Source organism: Sminthopsis crassicaudata, chromosome 1, assembly GCF_048593235.1.
Source record: "Sminthopsis crassicaudata isolate SCR6 chromosome 1, ASM4859323v1, whole genome shotgun sequence".
Classification (NCBI taxonomy): domain Eukaryota; kingdom Metazoa; phylum Chordata; class Mammalia; order Dasyuromorphia; family Dasyuridae; genus Sminthopsis; species Sminthopsis crassicaudata.
The window spans coordinates 399,564,372-399,582,082 of NC_133617.1; the positions used below are offsets into that span (position 1 = coordinate 399,564,372).

General features: G+C 35.7%; 1 protein-coding gene across 1 annotated transcript in view; it reads right to left on the reverse strand.

The window, feature by feature from the left end:
* Positions 1-17,711, reverse strand: part of TNRC6A (trinucleotide repeat containing adaptor 6A) — a 335,273-nt gene that overhangs the window by 4,210 nt on the left and 313,352 nt on the right. Inside the window, 9 exon segments of the mRNA XM_074280016.1 lie at positions 423-644; positions 1,145-1,252; positions 2,984-3,124; positions 6,907-7,065; positions 11,539-11,670; positions 13,624-13,831; positions 14,298-14,375; positions 14,480-14,572; positions 14,574-14,609. Of these exon segments, the coding sequence (XP_074136117.1) occupies positions 423-644; positions 1,145-1,252; positions 2,984-3,124; positions 6,907-7,065; positions 11,539-11,670; positions 13,624-13,831; positions 14,298-14,375; positions 14,480-14,572; positions 14,574-14,609 (1,177 nt within the window).

Below are 17,711 nucleotides of genomic sequence, written 5' to 3' on the forward strand. Positions count from 1 at the left end.
GAAATGTTACTGTAGCACCTCCGAGAACAACTGCACAGGATGCAAGGTATAGTGGGACAATGAGATGAAAAACTTTTCAAAGTATCACAATAACCATATTTAGAAATTTACAGCCAGCCCCATGGAATCAATTAGATGATGGCAGTGATAATTCACATTTATGTGAATAGCATATTATATATACAATTTTATCATTTTTATAAAGCATTTTCCTTATAATGCTTTTAGGCAAGTAGTATAATCTCTATTTTGCCAGTACGAAAATAAGTTCAGAATGACTAACACTCTCAAGATTATACAGTTATAGTTAAGACTCAGTGCTATAATTGGAACCCAAATCTTCTAACTGTAAGGCTCTTTCTTCCATTCTATTACTCATTAGTTTTTCAGCACAGAAACCACACAAAACTCCTTAATCTTACCTGGGGTGTATCTGGCATCAGAATTTCCCCATCCTCCACCTATACGAAGGGGAGAATTATCCCATGTAGACAAGGGGGCCTTCTGACCAGTTAATCCCGGTGGCGGGCGGGACGGAGCAGTGATGTTTTTAGGTGGCAAAGGGACCTTCCACAGCTCATGAGCCAGAGAGGTGTTAGTGACTGAACCAGGAGACCATGTTGATTTGGAATCACTGTTTCTGGCTACTCAGAGGGAAAAAAGGTAAGGAAAAATGATACCAGAAAACAGGAAATTATTTGATCACTATGTGCAAATATTTGATGGTTTTTACTTGGATAGAGGCCTCAAGACTTCTATGAAGGAGATGCTATAATAGCCCAATTTAGCAATATTGCATTCAGTAGCCTAATACTACATTCAATAGAATTAAAAAGGAACAATTTAGTTTGGGAATGGTGACAGCACTTGGCAGTGCTAAACAACTAGGTTAACATATGGGAAGAAAGTATAGGAGTATGTATCAATTTCCATGGATGATAGCTATTTCTCATTTAACTTTACATGGAAGAAAAGAATCCACTTACCCATTTTTGAATGGAACAAAAAGGCTTTTGGAAAAGACAACATATAACACTCTAGACACAAGGGAATGAATAAAGGGGAGATCAACAAAAGTGTTGCAAACAACTGTCTTTGTTCAAACCCTTCCTTCTCTTGGCAAACCATGGGCTGGAGGGGCTACCTGAAGTGCTTTGTGCTGTACTGCTGAGGGAAACATTGTAGTTGGAGGCACGAATGGATGACCAGGCACTAGTTGAAGGCAGCGTGGTGTTCAGAGATGAGGATGACCCTGTATTGAAGGAAATATTTGACTTAACTCAGGAAAAAGAAACACATTATATGGAATTCCTTGAAATTGAAATAGACAAACATGACACAATAGGATATAGGATTTAACATGCAAAATATAGCACATGTCACCGTTATAAAAACAAACTATGTAACTTTAGACAAATCACTTCCCTCTGGAACAGATGGTCTTTCAGGGTCTTATGGACATTCACATTCTAACTACAATACATTCTAATGTTCTTAAAAAGCTATCTTACTAATAAATTAGTTTTATGTTGGTAAGGACACATGTTCTCCCTCTTTGTCCCTACTGCTTTCTCATGAGTTGGTCAAAGTAGCTGGGGTTTTATTACATTCCAATAAGATATGAATGACAATTCTCCAATGTAATTTTGGCCAGGAAGCCTTAGAGGATTATCTGTTCTAAGAAAGGCTCTGTGATACAATGAAAATACTCAATTTGGGAGTCAGAAGAGCTTTGTTCAAGTCTTGATTCTACAACTTATTATGTATGTGACTAGAGGAAAAAAAGTAAAACAGTTTGCCTAATCTTTGAAATAGGGAGTATTTTGAAAAGTGTAAAATGCCACAGAAATGTTATTTTTATGATTTCATTTGTTAAAACTTCATTTTGGGGAACAGCCAGCTGGTGCAGTGGATAGAGTACTGGCCCTGAAGTCAGGAGAACCCAAGTTCAAATGCAGCTTCAGACATTGAATACTTCCTAGCTGTGTGACCCTGGCTAAATTACTTAACCTCAACTGCATCAACAAAAAAATCCAAGCAAACAACAAATATTCTTGGTTGACAACTCATTAAATGAGTTATTATAACTTGTAATTACTATTTTTAAAATAACATAGCAATGATGCAGTAATAGACATTAAAATCCGTAATACACTACCTTGGCTATGGATGTGCTTAAGTCTGTGGTCTTACTTTTCCCACTTCACCCCACAAACACTCAAATAGCTGCATGTAGCTATAGGGTAGCCTCATCACTTTGAGGTCTTTTCCATGTCTAAATCTCTGATGCTATGAGCCTCAATATGCTTCAATACTGCAGACCTGACTATGTTAATACTGGTTGATTTTTATCAGCAAATGTGGACCAATATAACAAGAATTAAGATGATGATGATAACTCTCATTTCTACTGCATTTTTTTAGTTTGCAAAATGCCTTTTTTACAAGGTGGGCAATGTATCTCATTTTATAGACAAATATCTCATTTTATAGACACAAGAGTACTGAAGTGATTTGCCACCAGGTCAAAGTTGAGTAAACCGCAGTAGGAATGAGAACCCTCATGTTCTGATGCTCTTCTACGCTATTATGCTGTTTAGTACAGGCAGCAAAGGAAGTTTTTGCTGAATTTCAAACAGTCACATTTTTTAAAAAAATTAACTTTAAAAAGATTTTTTATTCATTTATTTTAAAAAGTTAATTTTCAAAATTTAAGAAACCTTGTGAATACAATATGCCAGGAGTAGCTATGTATAGGACTATTTCCCTGAACCAAATAAGAAGGCAGAAGAAACTGTCCCATTGGAATGTAATCTTTAGATTTGTCCTTACAAAAAATCTTGAGGAGGAAGGAAAGCAAAGCAAAGCAGAATCAATGAAACATTACAGAAAGATGAAAGTTACAGAACAAATAGGAAGAGAGCCCAATTTATAGATTTCATCATTAGGTACCCAAATATCACCATAGATTCTCACTACTTACCACTGTTCCTGTCCCTGAGGTGGTCAACTTCCCGCACAGTATTAATTGAAAGATTGTTTATGACACTGCCAGGAGTGACGTAAGGGTCAGTTTCAGGGTCAATGTTTGGATAACCTTTCCATGGTTCACCAGGGCGAAATTCTATAAATGGAAAAAAAATCAGAAAATATTAAAAAACTTAATTGTTAACTCTATAGTCTACAATGAAAATAAGTATTCAGTTTATTCATGCAGTTGTGCAAACTGCAAAAATTCTTCAGGATATATTTATTTCTACATTCTGATTAATATCTTAAAATAGCCAGTGAATTAACACAGATAATATGGAATTAATTTGATTTAGAAAGGAATGAGATTGTTTTCCCCACTCATTCTATCTAGAACCAGGGAGTGAGAGAACTTCTATTTTTCTGTGACTGTTTAACTGAAAAATGGTCTTTAAAATGCATTAGATGAGGAGCAGCTAGATGGCGCCAGTGGTATCTGGAGGACCAGAGATAAAATCTGATCTCAGAAGTCACTTAATCCCAATTGCCTCATAAAAAAAAGATGCATTAGATAACATTTGATTAAAATGTATTCCCTTTGATTTATACATTGAATAGGTTTGGTGTGTATACTTTAAGCATTTGAGATTACACTAAATAAAGGGTAGATGATGAGTGATCATATATTTTTAAATGGATCAATTGGGTGATATGTAGTGGATTCCAGTATAGGAAAAAGAACAATGGAATTGAAGCCAAAGTACTTATGATCTTGAATAAGTTACTTCAGTTATCTATTTTATTCTTCATTAATAGACTAGAAATCTGTAAAGTCTCTTAATATTCTATATTTATATATCAGTAGTTTCTCTTAGTGCGGTACATAGATCCCTGGAAGTCCCTTATCAGAGAGTATGCAAGGTCAACATATTTTCAAAATAATACTATGATGTTTTAATATTTAACACAACAAATACTGAGTGATTATTACCCACAACAAACAAAACTCTTTGGGAAGGTGTTCTTGGTAATCTTAAGAGTATAAAAGTTTTGACAATTGCTGCTATAAATTTTTTGGTGCTACAAAAAAGTATACAACAAAAAACCATATTTTTTCATTTATATGTTGAAAAAAGCAAGATCTAAAAAGCCCAAGATCCTAAGACGTATATTAGAAATGTATACTACAAATTACCTGTAATCACTGCAAATACCAAATTCATATAATGATATTAATTTATTTACCAAACAATTATTAAGACTCTACTAGGTACTACACACTGACAATAGAAAGCCATAAAAGAAAAGTTCCAGCCTGCAATGCATTTCCATTCCCTACTGGAGGATAATGTGCGTAGTGTGTAGCTTTATAGGCAAAAGCACTGACACAAAAGATGTAAAGTTGTGTAAGAGTGCAAGCAGGTTAATTTGGTTGAAACATTAAGAGTGCATAAAGAGGAGTAGTGTATAATAAACCTGGAGAAGTAGGCTATAAATAAACTGTGAAGGGATTTAACCACCAATAGAGGAGTTTGTATGTTATTTTACAGGCAAAAAGAAACTGATGGAGTTTCCTGACCAGATCTGCCACTCAGACCTGAACTTTGGGGATATGACTTTGGCAGTTGTGGAGAGGGAAGAGATTTGAGAAAAGGAGATCGATTAGTCCAAGTGAGAGGTGAATGACAAGGCCGAATTAGGCTGCTGACTGTGTAGAGATCAGATGAGAGATGTTGTGAAAAGAGAAATAATGAGACTTGATGTGTAATTAGAGATGGAAGAGAAAAAAGACTGTCAAGAGTGACTCCAGTTTGAGAACCTAAGTGACTGAAAAATCAGTGATATTTTCAAAATAAGAAGGGTAATTAGGAGGACAGCCATATCTAAGCAGAAATAATGAGTTTGGCATTTGATATTGTTGAGTCTGAGATCTTAAATGGGCAGCTGATAATGAGGGATGAGAGATTAGGAGAACTAAGGACTTGAGAATATGTGGATTTTGGAGAAATCTATAAAGAGATGAACTGATGAGGTCCTAAAAATGAGAAAGGAGAGGGAAGAGTATGTAAGACATGGTTCTCAGTTCATCTAACGTTACTGGGTAGATATGGACAATGATCCTGCAAAGGAGAGAAAGAATGAATAGAAAGGGAGGAATTGAGCTAAGAAAAGTAACGTTATGAAACCTGAGGGAATAAAAAAAAAAAATATGAGGAAAGGCCATTAGTTTAAGGAAATGAGGCTAGTGGAACTTTATAAAGAATGAACAATTTTCTTGGAGAAAGCAATTCCGGTTTAGTGGAAATAAAGCTGCATGAAGTTGAAAAATGACATAAGTAAATGAGGAAGCCGACACAGGTGACTGTTTCTGGTAATTCTGGTTATAAGAGGTGGGTGAGACATTAGGACAACAGCCTGAGGGGATGGATAGTCAAATGAAAGATTTTTTCAGGGCAGGTGAGATCTGGGTATGTCTGTAGAGAGCAGGGAAGGAGTTGGCAGACATGCAAAAGACTGAAGATTAGAAAGAAGGGATGTTTGGGGAGAAGTAGGGACTTCATTGAAGACTAGGGCGAAGGAGGAAATAAAGAAGGATTCGAAGAGGTTTTGACATGTAGCACAGAGGTAAAAGAAGAGGGGGTAGGGAGAAAAGTAAAAGTGGAAAGCTTGAAGAGAAAAGCGATGACTTTGCTGGCAGTGAGGGTGCAGGGGTTGCTCTGATCTTCCTCCAATGTCACTTCACAGTAGTAAGCAAGATCAGGAAAAGTAGGTGACTGGGGGTATCCAGGGTTAGGTTTGGTATAAAGGAACAACGATAAGATGAAGAGAAAAAGACAGCGTGAGGGTGAACTGGTGTCTAAGCACACTGGGAAGACAGACACTAGAACAGATCTGACAGCCTGGAGGAACAGTGGGGGGGCAGACAACAGGCCAGAAGCCACCACATGGACAAAGATCAGGTTTCTCCAACCTGGAGTAGGAAGAGATGTAAAAATAAGCGGATATGATTTCAAGAGGTTATCAGAGTTCATGATAAAGGGAGTGCATTTGTTTTGGGTGACCTAGTAGGGAGAGGGTTGAGCCCAGAGTTCAAATTTAGCCTTGTACACTTACTTACTGTGCACCCTGTCAAGTCCCTTAGCCCTGGTTTGTATCAGTTTCCTCATCTGAAAAAATGCATATGAGAGCACCCATCTCTCAAGAACATTGGGAGGATCAAATGAGATAATATTTGTAAAGGAGCTCAGCATAGCGCTTGGCACAGAGAAGACACTTAAGGAACAGTTTTTCTTTTAAAAGGTGTGGCTGAGGTGGAATTAAAGTAGAGGTCACGAGAGGTGAGGGTGTTCAAGGGAACACTAACACACATCCTTGGAAGTCTCCGTGGATAAGGGGGATACAGAGATAAAGATTATCAGACAGGCATTTAACTCCTTGAGAAAGCAAGGAGAATGACCTGGGAGTCAACAAAGACTGGCCACCAACATCTTCATGACAGGTTCCTGGGTGACAGCAGGGGAAAGAGGGTAAGTGGGGAGTCAGGGTGACTGTGCCCCCTCAGTCCAATATGTTGGAGTATGTGAGAAAAAAGTCATTAGGTATTGAAGAGGATGACTGAGACAAAGAGATGTTAAATTTCTATGAGTGTCAGAAGACAGAAAGAGGAAAACATCTAAGAAGAAAGAGTTCATCTGGAGTGAATCAAAGGACAAAACAGAGGGAATAGACAGAGGTGGATTAGGGACTTTGAAAGGAGAAGTGAGAAAGAAGACAGGTAGCAGGGGACTGGGAATAGTCTTTACTTAGCTGATTATTCTGTATCACTGGATTTACAACAGGAAAAATTATTTGCTACAAGGAATAATAAAGACTTTCAAGTATATTTCCATAGTGAAATTTTCATAATGAAAAAATCCCTAACAGTTCAACATTTACCTGGTGGCCAGTTAACACTGCTAGAGCCATTAGGCGATTTGGCACGTGGCCAGCCATCCCCAATTGAACCAGGAGGACTGGCTGGTGAATTACTGCTGTTCATAAACTCATATGGAACAAACGGAGACTCTTCCAGCCTAAAACCACTTGAAATAGCACCTAAAAAAGAAAGAAAAGTTTGCTAAATGAACTTGTTATTCAATTTACATAATTTAAAACATATAGGAAGAACATAATCTTAATTATTATTTAACCAAAAATGATTGTATTGTCTCTTGAGCTTATAATGGTGATGTGTTAAAGGGAATGATAAAAGTCTCCCCCACCCCCAACATGAAATACTCATAACTTAGATCTTGATTTCAAATTAATGATTGAATTGGAAGTGGAATATGGTCAGCAGCAGAAAACTGAGGCATAGTATGCCCGACTGTGGTTTCAAAATCTACCCTGGTAAGAACTCACTTCCTTTAGAATAAATGTGATACAAGGAACTAAAAATACTTGTAATAAAGAATGTTTTAAAAGAACCTGCACATATGTTTGAGAGAAATATATACTTACACTTAAAATTCTGGGACATAAATATATACTACACACCCACCTGCACCCAACCACACACATTTTTTTTTCATTACAAAGAAAATTCCAATTATAAAGCAATTCAAAACTTGTTTGTTGCAAAGAAAAAGAGGAACTTCGCAAAGAGTAACTGAGAGGAATTTTAGGATTAAACTATATCATATATATATATATATATATATATATATATATATATATATATATATATATATATATATATATATATATATATATATATATATATATATATATATATATATATATATATATACACACACAGACATACATATATATAAAAACTATTTATAAACTATACTTATATATAAACTATACCCTATGTATATACATTATACATGAGAGAAAACATCAATATAGGGCTTATCTATCAAGGTTATTCTATGCATAGAAGTTGGATTTTGAATTTCCCTTGACTCCTGGGTAGAAGAAACATGACTGGAGGAGTGGCCCTCCTTTGTCCTCTACCTCAATGTTTTGAGCACTTATCCCCTGAAAATTCTGGTATAAACAAATGGTATCAGTTAATTTGTTCCTAAAAACCCATTTTTGATTGGGATAATAGATGCTGGAAGGCACCATACTGTATCACTGATAAGGAGATTTTGTAATGAATAAGAGAATTCATATTTCATTAAGGTAATTTTTGTAAATAAACTTTAATTATAATGTATTAAAAATGAACCATTATTATTTCAGTTGAATAATCATTTAAGTACTGCATACTGAGAATATAATTTAATTATTGTCTATATTTGAAGGATTTTATCTCCTATGTGTTTTTTTCTCTAGTCAATGCTGTTAATGAACAAAACTGAATATTGTCATTATTTCATTTTTTAAAAAAGTAAAAAACTTTAAAACATAAGCCTTATGAACATTCCTTTTACAAAAGAAAAAAATTTACTCCCTTACTTCCAATAAACAAATTATTTAATAGCCACCAACTTGAGATTTAGGGAATTACGCTAATAAAATGATTATAGTTTAATAGCTTGCATACTTTTAATAACTATATTTAATCTTATGTGTTTAATAAATAAGCTTGCCTATATTCAAAATTTATTCAGATTACTCTTTAGATAGCATGAATTATATAGAAATGTCCACTTGTTGACCATAGAAGCATGGTATCAATTTGTACGATCTTAAGAATTTACCCTTTAGCTTACTGTAATTTTAAGTGTTGTGATTTTAGCATCTTAGCCTCTGTATATCAAAATCTTGGTTGATGTTGACTACAGACTTCTGGGACACTCCTTTTCCTTCCTCTATGAATTCAGTACTTGGCTCACAATCTTTGTTTCCTCAGTAAGTCATGTCCTCATATTGATATGCAAATACTCTAAAATCCTAGCTCTTCAATTTACTGCTTTGCTGTAGCTTTTCCCTCCACTCCACACACATAAAAAGGTCCTTTCATCTTGCTATCACTACAAATATGACCTCCAGGTTCATGAACTCTGAAATTACTTTATCTAATCAAATCTACTGGCTTTCCACTTCTCTCTGCTTCCCAATACTGAAACCTGTTTAGTCCATACTGTGACCTCTAGTACCATTCTCTTTCAGGTGGTTCCAACCCTTACACTGGCAACATTTTCCTGTTTTCGTCATCTTGACCCCTTGATGAATCAGTTCAGTTCTATTATTTTCCTCATCATATCACTGACTGTACCTAGGCCTTAGCCTTGAATCATTCCTCAAATCAGCTAACTTCTGTTCATGTGCTGCTGAATGAAAAAGGGTGTGTGTGTGTTTGTGTGTGTGTTTGTGTATGACAGAGCCTTGCTGAGTCCTACTAATTTTGTAATTAACTTTAAATGGGCTTTTACTGCTACTAGGAAATTCTTCTAAACTTTCCCTCTTCACTGTAATTCTTCTAAACATTTCATCCCTCTTCAAACCTATTGTTTTCCTCCTTCCCTTCCACCCTCAACTGATTCCTTACTCATATTTTTCTAAAAAAAAAAATTGAGGCCCATTCTTCTCCCTTATTTCCTACCACTCAGATTCCTTCTGCTATTTCCTCTTTCCCCCTTGTCTCACATGATGAGATCCTCCTCCTTCCCAAGACCAAAGCCTTCTACATTCACAAGCGATCGCATCCCAATCTCTTGTCCAGCAAACTGTCCCCTTCCTCGATCTCTTCCTGTTTCTGGCTATTTTTCTGTTGCCTACAAACATGCCCACAGCTCCTCCAACTTCAGAGAACTCTCACTTCACCCATTCATAACTGCCTATTCTCTCTTAGGCCTTTAGTGGCTAAATTCCTCTAGAAAACAATCTATAAAAAGTGCCTCTACTTCCTCTCCTTTCCCCTGCTTCAGCTGATTTCCAACTTCATCATTCAACTGAAACTATTCTCTCAAAGTTACCAAGGATTACTTACTGGCCAAATGTGGTGGCCTTTTCTCAACTGTCACCCTTCTTTATCTTTCTGATGCTTCTGGATCCACTTCTTGACCCACTATTCTTTTGGGAGGTTTCATGACACCATTTTCTCCCGGTTGTCCTCCTACTTCTCTGACCTCCTCCTTTATCTCTTTTGCTTGATCTTTATCCAAGCCATATCCACTAATTGTGGATATCCCATAGGACTCTGTCTTGGACCCTCCTTTCTTCTTCCACACAATTTCAATTGATCTCATCAGCTCCCATGGATTCTAGTATCATCTCAATACTAATGAAACAGGAGGACCAACCAACAGACTGTAGTAATAGTCTGAACATTAGGAAGTAAGGACCTGAAGATATTGTAAGGATGGGGCAGTATCAGAGGAAAGAAGGGGTTATATTCAAAATATTTTATAAAGGTAAAATTGATAGGCCTAGGCAAATTCGAAATGATGGATGAGAGAATGAGGAGCCAAGGATGTTGAGTGTTTGGGGAACTGCGAAAGATAGTGGTATCCTCAACAGTAGTGGGGAACTTTGAAAGGGGCAAGATTGCTTGGTCCCCCTATCATAAGTCTCTTCCCACTCTACTTAGCTGTCAAAATGATTGTCCTAAAATTCAAGTCTGACCATGTCACAGCCTACTCACCTACTCACTAAATTCCAGTGGCTCATTATCATCTCCAGAATCAAATGTAAAACCCTCAGTTTGCCATTCAAAGCCCTTTATAAGCTTTCCAACCTTTTTTACACATTCCTTCTCCTCCCCACCCCATACATGTATTCTATAATTCACTGACATTGATCTTCTGAGAAAAAAATTCTGTGGGTAGGACACTCCATTTCCCAATTATGGCATTTTCAATGGTTGTCCCTCATAAATGGAATTTTGTTATATCTTGTCTCCAATTTCTGACTTCAAAACCTAGCTAAAATTCTACCTTCTGCAGTAAGATTTTCTCAGTCCCTCTAAAGGTTATCATTTATATATCCTATATATAGCTTGTTTGTACATAATTGTTTGCATGTGGTCTCCCTCATTGGACTGCACAGAACAAAGACTGGTTTTCTCTTTCTTTTCTTTTCTTTTTTTTGGTATTCCTAGTGCTTACCACAATGGCTGGCATATAGTACATGCTTAATAAAATGTTTACTGACTGACTGATGAAAGTCAAGAAAGCCAGCGAGAAAGTAGGTAGTAGTAAAAACCCAGAAAAAAGGGAGAATAAATATAATTTGTGATGTAACTAATGATAAATATGAAGAATTCAGGGAACCAATGGAAAAATTTGAATGAACTGACAGAAAAAGAAAAATAATGTATGTGACTATACAGGGATACAAAGGTAGATTGATACTAAAATGAAACTGAACAATGCAATTGTAATGATTATTTTGTTTTTGATAAAGTGAGGAAAAACAACTGCTTCTCAATGAAGAGGTGAGGAAGTATGGAGTAGAATGCCACAAGCACTTGTCAGTGTTTGGTCTATTTAGTTTTGTAATCACTTTTATGAAGAAAGGCCCAGTGGTGTTGGTGGATGGTGACATAATCAGAAATGTAATAATTTGAAAGAGTGAATTGGATAAATTTGAAAGAATTTGGCTTGAAGTAATATCGTAAAGTCAATTTTATACCATGTTTGCTGGAATTTTGATCCAATGATGTGTTCACAGAAATGCTGTCCACTGTAGTCCATTTCCTCAGTCTTGACTGTGGCTCTTTAATACTGTTCATATCCATGTTTACATTCAAGTTTGAGTTCAAGCCTAAGATAATTTTTAAAAAAAGATTTAACTTACAAAATTAGGGTAACAGAAGAAAAACATGCTAATCTTAAAAAAACAAAAAGCTTATTTCATTAATTTCATGCTTTTAATTGTTCTTAATTTTCCATAAATATGTTGCTTTTCAAAAGTTATGGCACAGCCAACATAACTAGACATAAGCAAGGCAGTCAGTGCAAACAGATTGGGCTTTCAGCTACAGTCATGCAAAAATGCCAGAAGAGTTATGAGGAAGACCAGTTACCCAGTAGAGGAGGAAAGAGAAGAGGGGAAAAAAAGCCCAAATGAACAAATATAACTAAACTAATTTCCAGTCCAATGCAAAAGGTTTCTAACCACCTCACTTAGCTATGTGTTCATCAACAATTTTAATGTTTTAATTATACTTATCAACATCTAAGAAATCTTTATTTCTTCCTATGAATGTTTCTGATTTTTGGTAAACTAGAACTTTTTTAGTTTGTTTGCTTCATAAGGCTAAATTACCAAGTTTTTAACATAATACTTATCTTAGATAAAATTTTTCAGGTACTTTTCATCTTATTATATAGTGTTGCACCCAAAAGTAACATTTTCATGTTGTCTAGATCATAGAATCATTTCAAAATTAGTATATTATTCCTGTTGTACTTAAAATTCACCATTTTTTTCCAGCTAGTGATAACATATGTTCCCAAACATAATTAGGTTTGATGTTTATATGAAAATTTTGGTGTTTGTATAAGTGTTAGGAAGGCTTCTTTGGCCAAGCAGAAAAATTTTTTTTCCATATACAAAGAAAAAGGGTCTCTCCAGAAAAGATAGTTACAGCATAAAATTTCAAATGGTCAAAGTAAAATTTCAAACAAAGCCTTATTATTCCATTGAACTAAAAAACTGGAGAAGAATGTTAATACTTTATAGTAGTGGCAGGAAGGAAATATCTGTTGCTAATAGTGCAAGTTATACTATCTTGTAAACTTTCATATACTGTCCTTTCAGTGGGTGCTCATCTGCCACTGGAACAGCATTATTTCTTGAAGTTGTTCAATGAAATGAATTATTTGCTTTGGGCAAGTATGTATGACGTCTAATAATCCCAAGTATGGCAGCTCTATTTTAATAGTTTAAATTGAGGATTATCATAAATCTCCCTCAAGCTACACCATGGAATGTGTTCTCAGTAACAAAACTGGGATAGGAACAAACCCACGCCAGAAGTTAAACGTCAAAGAATACAGGGAAAAAGCAAAATGAGGAGCACAAAAGGGAATGTAAAAGGAGCAATATTAAAAGGGACCTAAAAAAGGAGAAAATATACAAGCCTGGACTTTCCACTGGGGAAATTGGATAAAAGCCTAGAGACACAGGAAAAAGGGGAAGAAAAAAGACAGAAAGGCTATTGCATTTGATAATGGCATTCCCTTCCATCCACCCATCCCAATTTTCTCATTTACAATGGCTGCCTAAAATATCATCCTAACTGGGTAAAATTTATTAACATATACAACAATTTCCTAAATAATTAATGTGAAGAACTAAATATTATAAAAATCATCTTTTTCCTACTACTTCTTCAGTGGAGTACTACTATCTCTGATACAGTGTTTCCAAGATTCTTATTTCAGTTCCACGCAGTTAATATTACAATTAATCATATAATCTGTATTCAACTAAGAAAAAAAGTATTAGAGGATCATTAACCTTAGAATTTAAAATTGTTTCTAAAATATTTCAAGCAGAAACAAAGAATTTCACCTACTGAAACTAAATGGTTGGAGAATTTCTTTTTTCAATAGTAATGAGATGAACCTAGTAAAGCACAAGGGATTATCTTAATAAAAGGACTGAAAAGATTATAGCCAATGTTGTTCCCAAGAAAAAGAGAATCCAGGTAATGATAAGTGAGGAGGCTGTGCATCAACTTAAGATACTGGACCAAGATGGAAAACTCACCTATAGGGAAGTTGCTGAAAGCATTTATTGGTGATGGCCCTTTTTGCAGTTCAGGTGTAGTGTGGGGCATGACATTCTCAAGAAAAGATTTCATGGCAGGCTGATGGAGCGACTGTGGTTGAGATGGTGGAGTTTGCTGCTTCATCAACAGGTTTGGATCAAGCTGACGAGATTGTTGCATCATCTGCTGCATACTAAGGGGTCGACCCTTTTAATAATAAAAAAAAAAGATTAGTAAGCTTACATGGGGATGTGTGTGTGGGGAAGTCTTTAGGAAGAATTACTTATTAACTAACTACTTGCTCCTAGTCAATGGAATTGCATAATCAGAGTGTACCAGCAATGCAATTTGTAGGAAAGGTTAGGATTTTAGTACTTAGCTGCAGAATTATGAAATTCTACTACCATTAAAACACTTGGACTATGTTTACTTAGAATTAGGAATATTTTAATACTGAAGAGAAACTATTCAGGACAATAAATACCTACTGCTGAGGATTAGCTAGGTGGTATAGTGGATAGAGTATCAGCCCTGAAGTTAGTCAGGACTTGAGTTCAAATCTGATCTCAGACACTTAATACTTCTTAACTCTGTGACCTTCCGCAAGTCACTTAACCCCAATTGCCTCAATTTAAAAAAAAAAAAAAAAAAAAAAGCAAACAAAGATAAATACCTGCTGCTCTTGCTGCTGTCGGCCACTAGAAGGCATGCTTCTCTGATTCTGCACCTTTTGCTGCTGGGTCAACAATCGCTTGAGATAAGAAAAAATGTTTCACATTATGTTTAAAAAATATTTTCAAATGCTTTAAAAATAAACAAATTCTGCAAATTTGCAATGGCTATTATTTCACTTACTTGTAACTGGGAAATCTGAGAAAGCTGGTTTAATTGGGATAGCTGGCTCAACATGGCTACCTGTTGAGGGCCAAAGAGTGGACTCAGGCCACCCGCTGTTTGGTGCATACTTCAGTAATGAGACTGGAACCTAAAAAAAAAGATCCAACTAGTGAATTAAAGATATTTTCCAATCAGAGATTCAGTTTTAGCATCTGGTCTCTTCCACCAGCTTGCCTTAATGGCCTTACATGAAGTTGATTATTTCCATTAAGTCCAGCCTAGTACCTAAGGAAGGCAAGTTTGTGAGAGTCAGACTAACATAATAAAAACATAGGAATTTCCATTTTGACATACTCTTTTAATGTAACTACTTAGTTTGTCCTTACTATACCTTCACCTTTCTCTATATTTATTGTTAATGTAAAACTTACCTTCCATTATTTTAGTTTTTTTTTCCTGTTCTTCATAATTTCTGTGGGTACAAACCCCCACTCCCCTGACATCTCTCAAAAAAGTCATCCTTATGGATTCCTAGGCTCACGCCAGCCCTATACACTATGCTACTAACACCTTCCATCATCATGCTCACTGGAATACATTTGTTTTTTCAGTGAGCACAGACTCTTTCACTTTTCATTTCTTTCACCCTCCAACCTCTTCTCCCCCCCAATAAGCATTCCTTCCAGGTCCTTGCTTAAAGTGCACTCTGGTGTTCCTGGATGACACAATTTTCCCCTTCAATGTGGACACTCCTTATCCCATTCTTGCAATTATGGAGATAAAGACAAAGACTTAGCAAACTTCTTGCAACCTCCACTTCTGCTTAGAGATTTACCTTCTATTTCTTCTGGAAGCCCATATAATTCACATATTACATTTTCCTTTTCATCTAGTATCTGATGGGCATTTGTTTTATGGGTTTCTTAGTATTTTTTTGTTTTTTTGGGGGGAGGATTTTAGCACCCAGCTTAGTACTCTTTCCAATCCCTGTAAATCACATGCAATACTCTAATCACTAAGGTCTGAAATGAAAATTCTCTTCACTGACATGAATTTCCTACCTTTCCCTTAACTTTTATAGATCCACTCAATCTAGTCTTTGCCCTATATGAAACTTCCTTCTGACTTACTTTTGTTTTTCTCATTCAATCTACTTATGACTTTCCTTTCCTTCCTAACTGGGCCCATAAGAAATCCATGTCTAAATGTACTTGTACTAACGTTTAATTGTCTAGACTCCTGTTCCATGGTCCCAAAAAGAAAACATAAAAGAAAGAAAGAAAATGAAAAAAACCCAATTAAAAAAACTCACCAAATGGACCTGAACTCAAGATAAATTTGCATTAATTTTTAACTGGTTTCTGAATGTTTCATAGATCATAGATTTTCGAATTGGAAGGGTCAGAGTCTTCTAGTTGAAATCTCTCAAGAAACAAGTCGAAAGAGGGTCAACATTTGGATGCTGGGGCTGAGGTATTTGCAAATCTCACATATAATAAGCAGTGGAACTGTTTGATATGAAACCATGTTCCCCTGACTACAAATCTAATATCCTTTCCCATAAACATTATTTCCTGTTCAGAAATCCTTTCTATTTTTTTTTTTCCCCTATAATTGCATTTGTCTTCTCCTTTACTCTTGTACCAGAGGAAATAACATGCCTTTTGCCCAGGGCTAACTATTCCATATATCCATTCTATCATCTCATTTTACATCTTATAGGGCATTGTGCTTTCAATTATTTATCTCCTATACCCTTAAAATTTCAAACTTTCTTATTCTACTGGCTTCTTGCACTTTACTAAAAACACATTCTAATCTTCACATCTTAAATACGAAACTTTTTAAAAATCCTCCTTATTAACGCTTCCAATTTTTTTTTAACACTACACATTAGTTTTTCAAGTTCCCAGAATCATTTTTGTCTCCATTGAACCTATCTTTCTGAAGGTCACCAATAATTTCCTAAAAGTCAAATAAAATGGTTCTTTCTGTTTTTCCTTTTTTGCTGTAATTACTATAAAATAGTACTTTCTTCCTAAAAATCTTTTCTAACTGAGATACTGTTTATTCTCAGTTCTTGACCAGAAAAGGACTCTTGAAGGCTGAAATTAGCTTAGAAAACCACCAATTAAAAAATTATCTCTGTTGTACTGAATTTTATTTATTTTGGTAAAATTTTTCAATTAAATTTTAATCTAGTTTGGCTTTCTTTTACTCTATTTTTAAAGTTAACTTCTTGACTACTTACTTCTTTCTACACCTTAATTTTGCATTCTCCACTGTCCAGTTCTTGATCTTCTTCCTTTCCTTTTCTACGCTAATCTCTTTCAAATTTAGATGGCCAGTTAATGCTTCTCACCTAACATTAGACCTGTACTGCCATCTAAATGAGTTATTGATACTTTAAACTAAATGTCCCAAACAGAAATCATTACTATTCCTCTAAAACCTTTTCTTCCTCTCGTTTTCCTTCCTTCTATCAATGGTGCTGCTATGTTCTTACAGAGTTTGGTCCTCTCTTGGGTTCTTCCTTCTTCTTTGGAATCCAATCAGTTGTTAAGTCCAAGGACATTCTTGTATCTGCCACTTTTCTCTTTTTTGCAAAGAATAATGAAACAGTTTTCTAACATATCCAAAATGTCTCCAATCCTGGACCTCTTCTAATCTATCATATACATTGTTATAAAAGTAATTTTTCTAAAAGCATTATAATTACTCTCTGAAGAAAAGACAGAAAATGGCAAATCAAACCACTACGATGACCTGGATCAAAATCACCATATTACCTCATATAGGAGACAGCCCAGAGTCCAGAAAACTCAAGAGGCATGAGAATAGCAGTGTCTCTTAAATCACCAAACCAGTATCCAGTCAGCTACCATAGCCATTGATGGAAGAAATAAAACATTTTGGAAAAGAGGCCAGCATTTCTTATCACCATCAGCAATAATTGCTGACCAAATACCACCAAAAGATAAATGAGCACAAGAACCTTGGCAGTGGCAGCACTGACCCCCACCTTTGCTCCAATGTTCCTACTTCCAGCCTAGCCTATCCCATCATCCAAGGAAGCAACTCCTGTGAAAACAGGACTAATCGTCAACCCCAACTGCTGATCCATTGCCACTCACTCAATGGACATACAGGCAAACCAGCTTAGCTGAAATCAAATCTGTCACTTCCCCTTGGATCCTGACAGAAAGAGCCTAGGACTCTGAACTCAAGAGACTTGGAAGTGGTGTGCTTT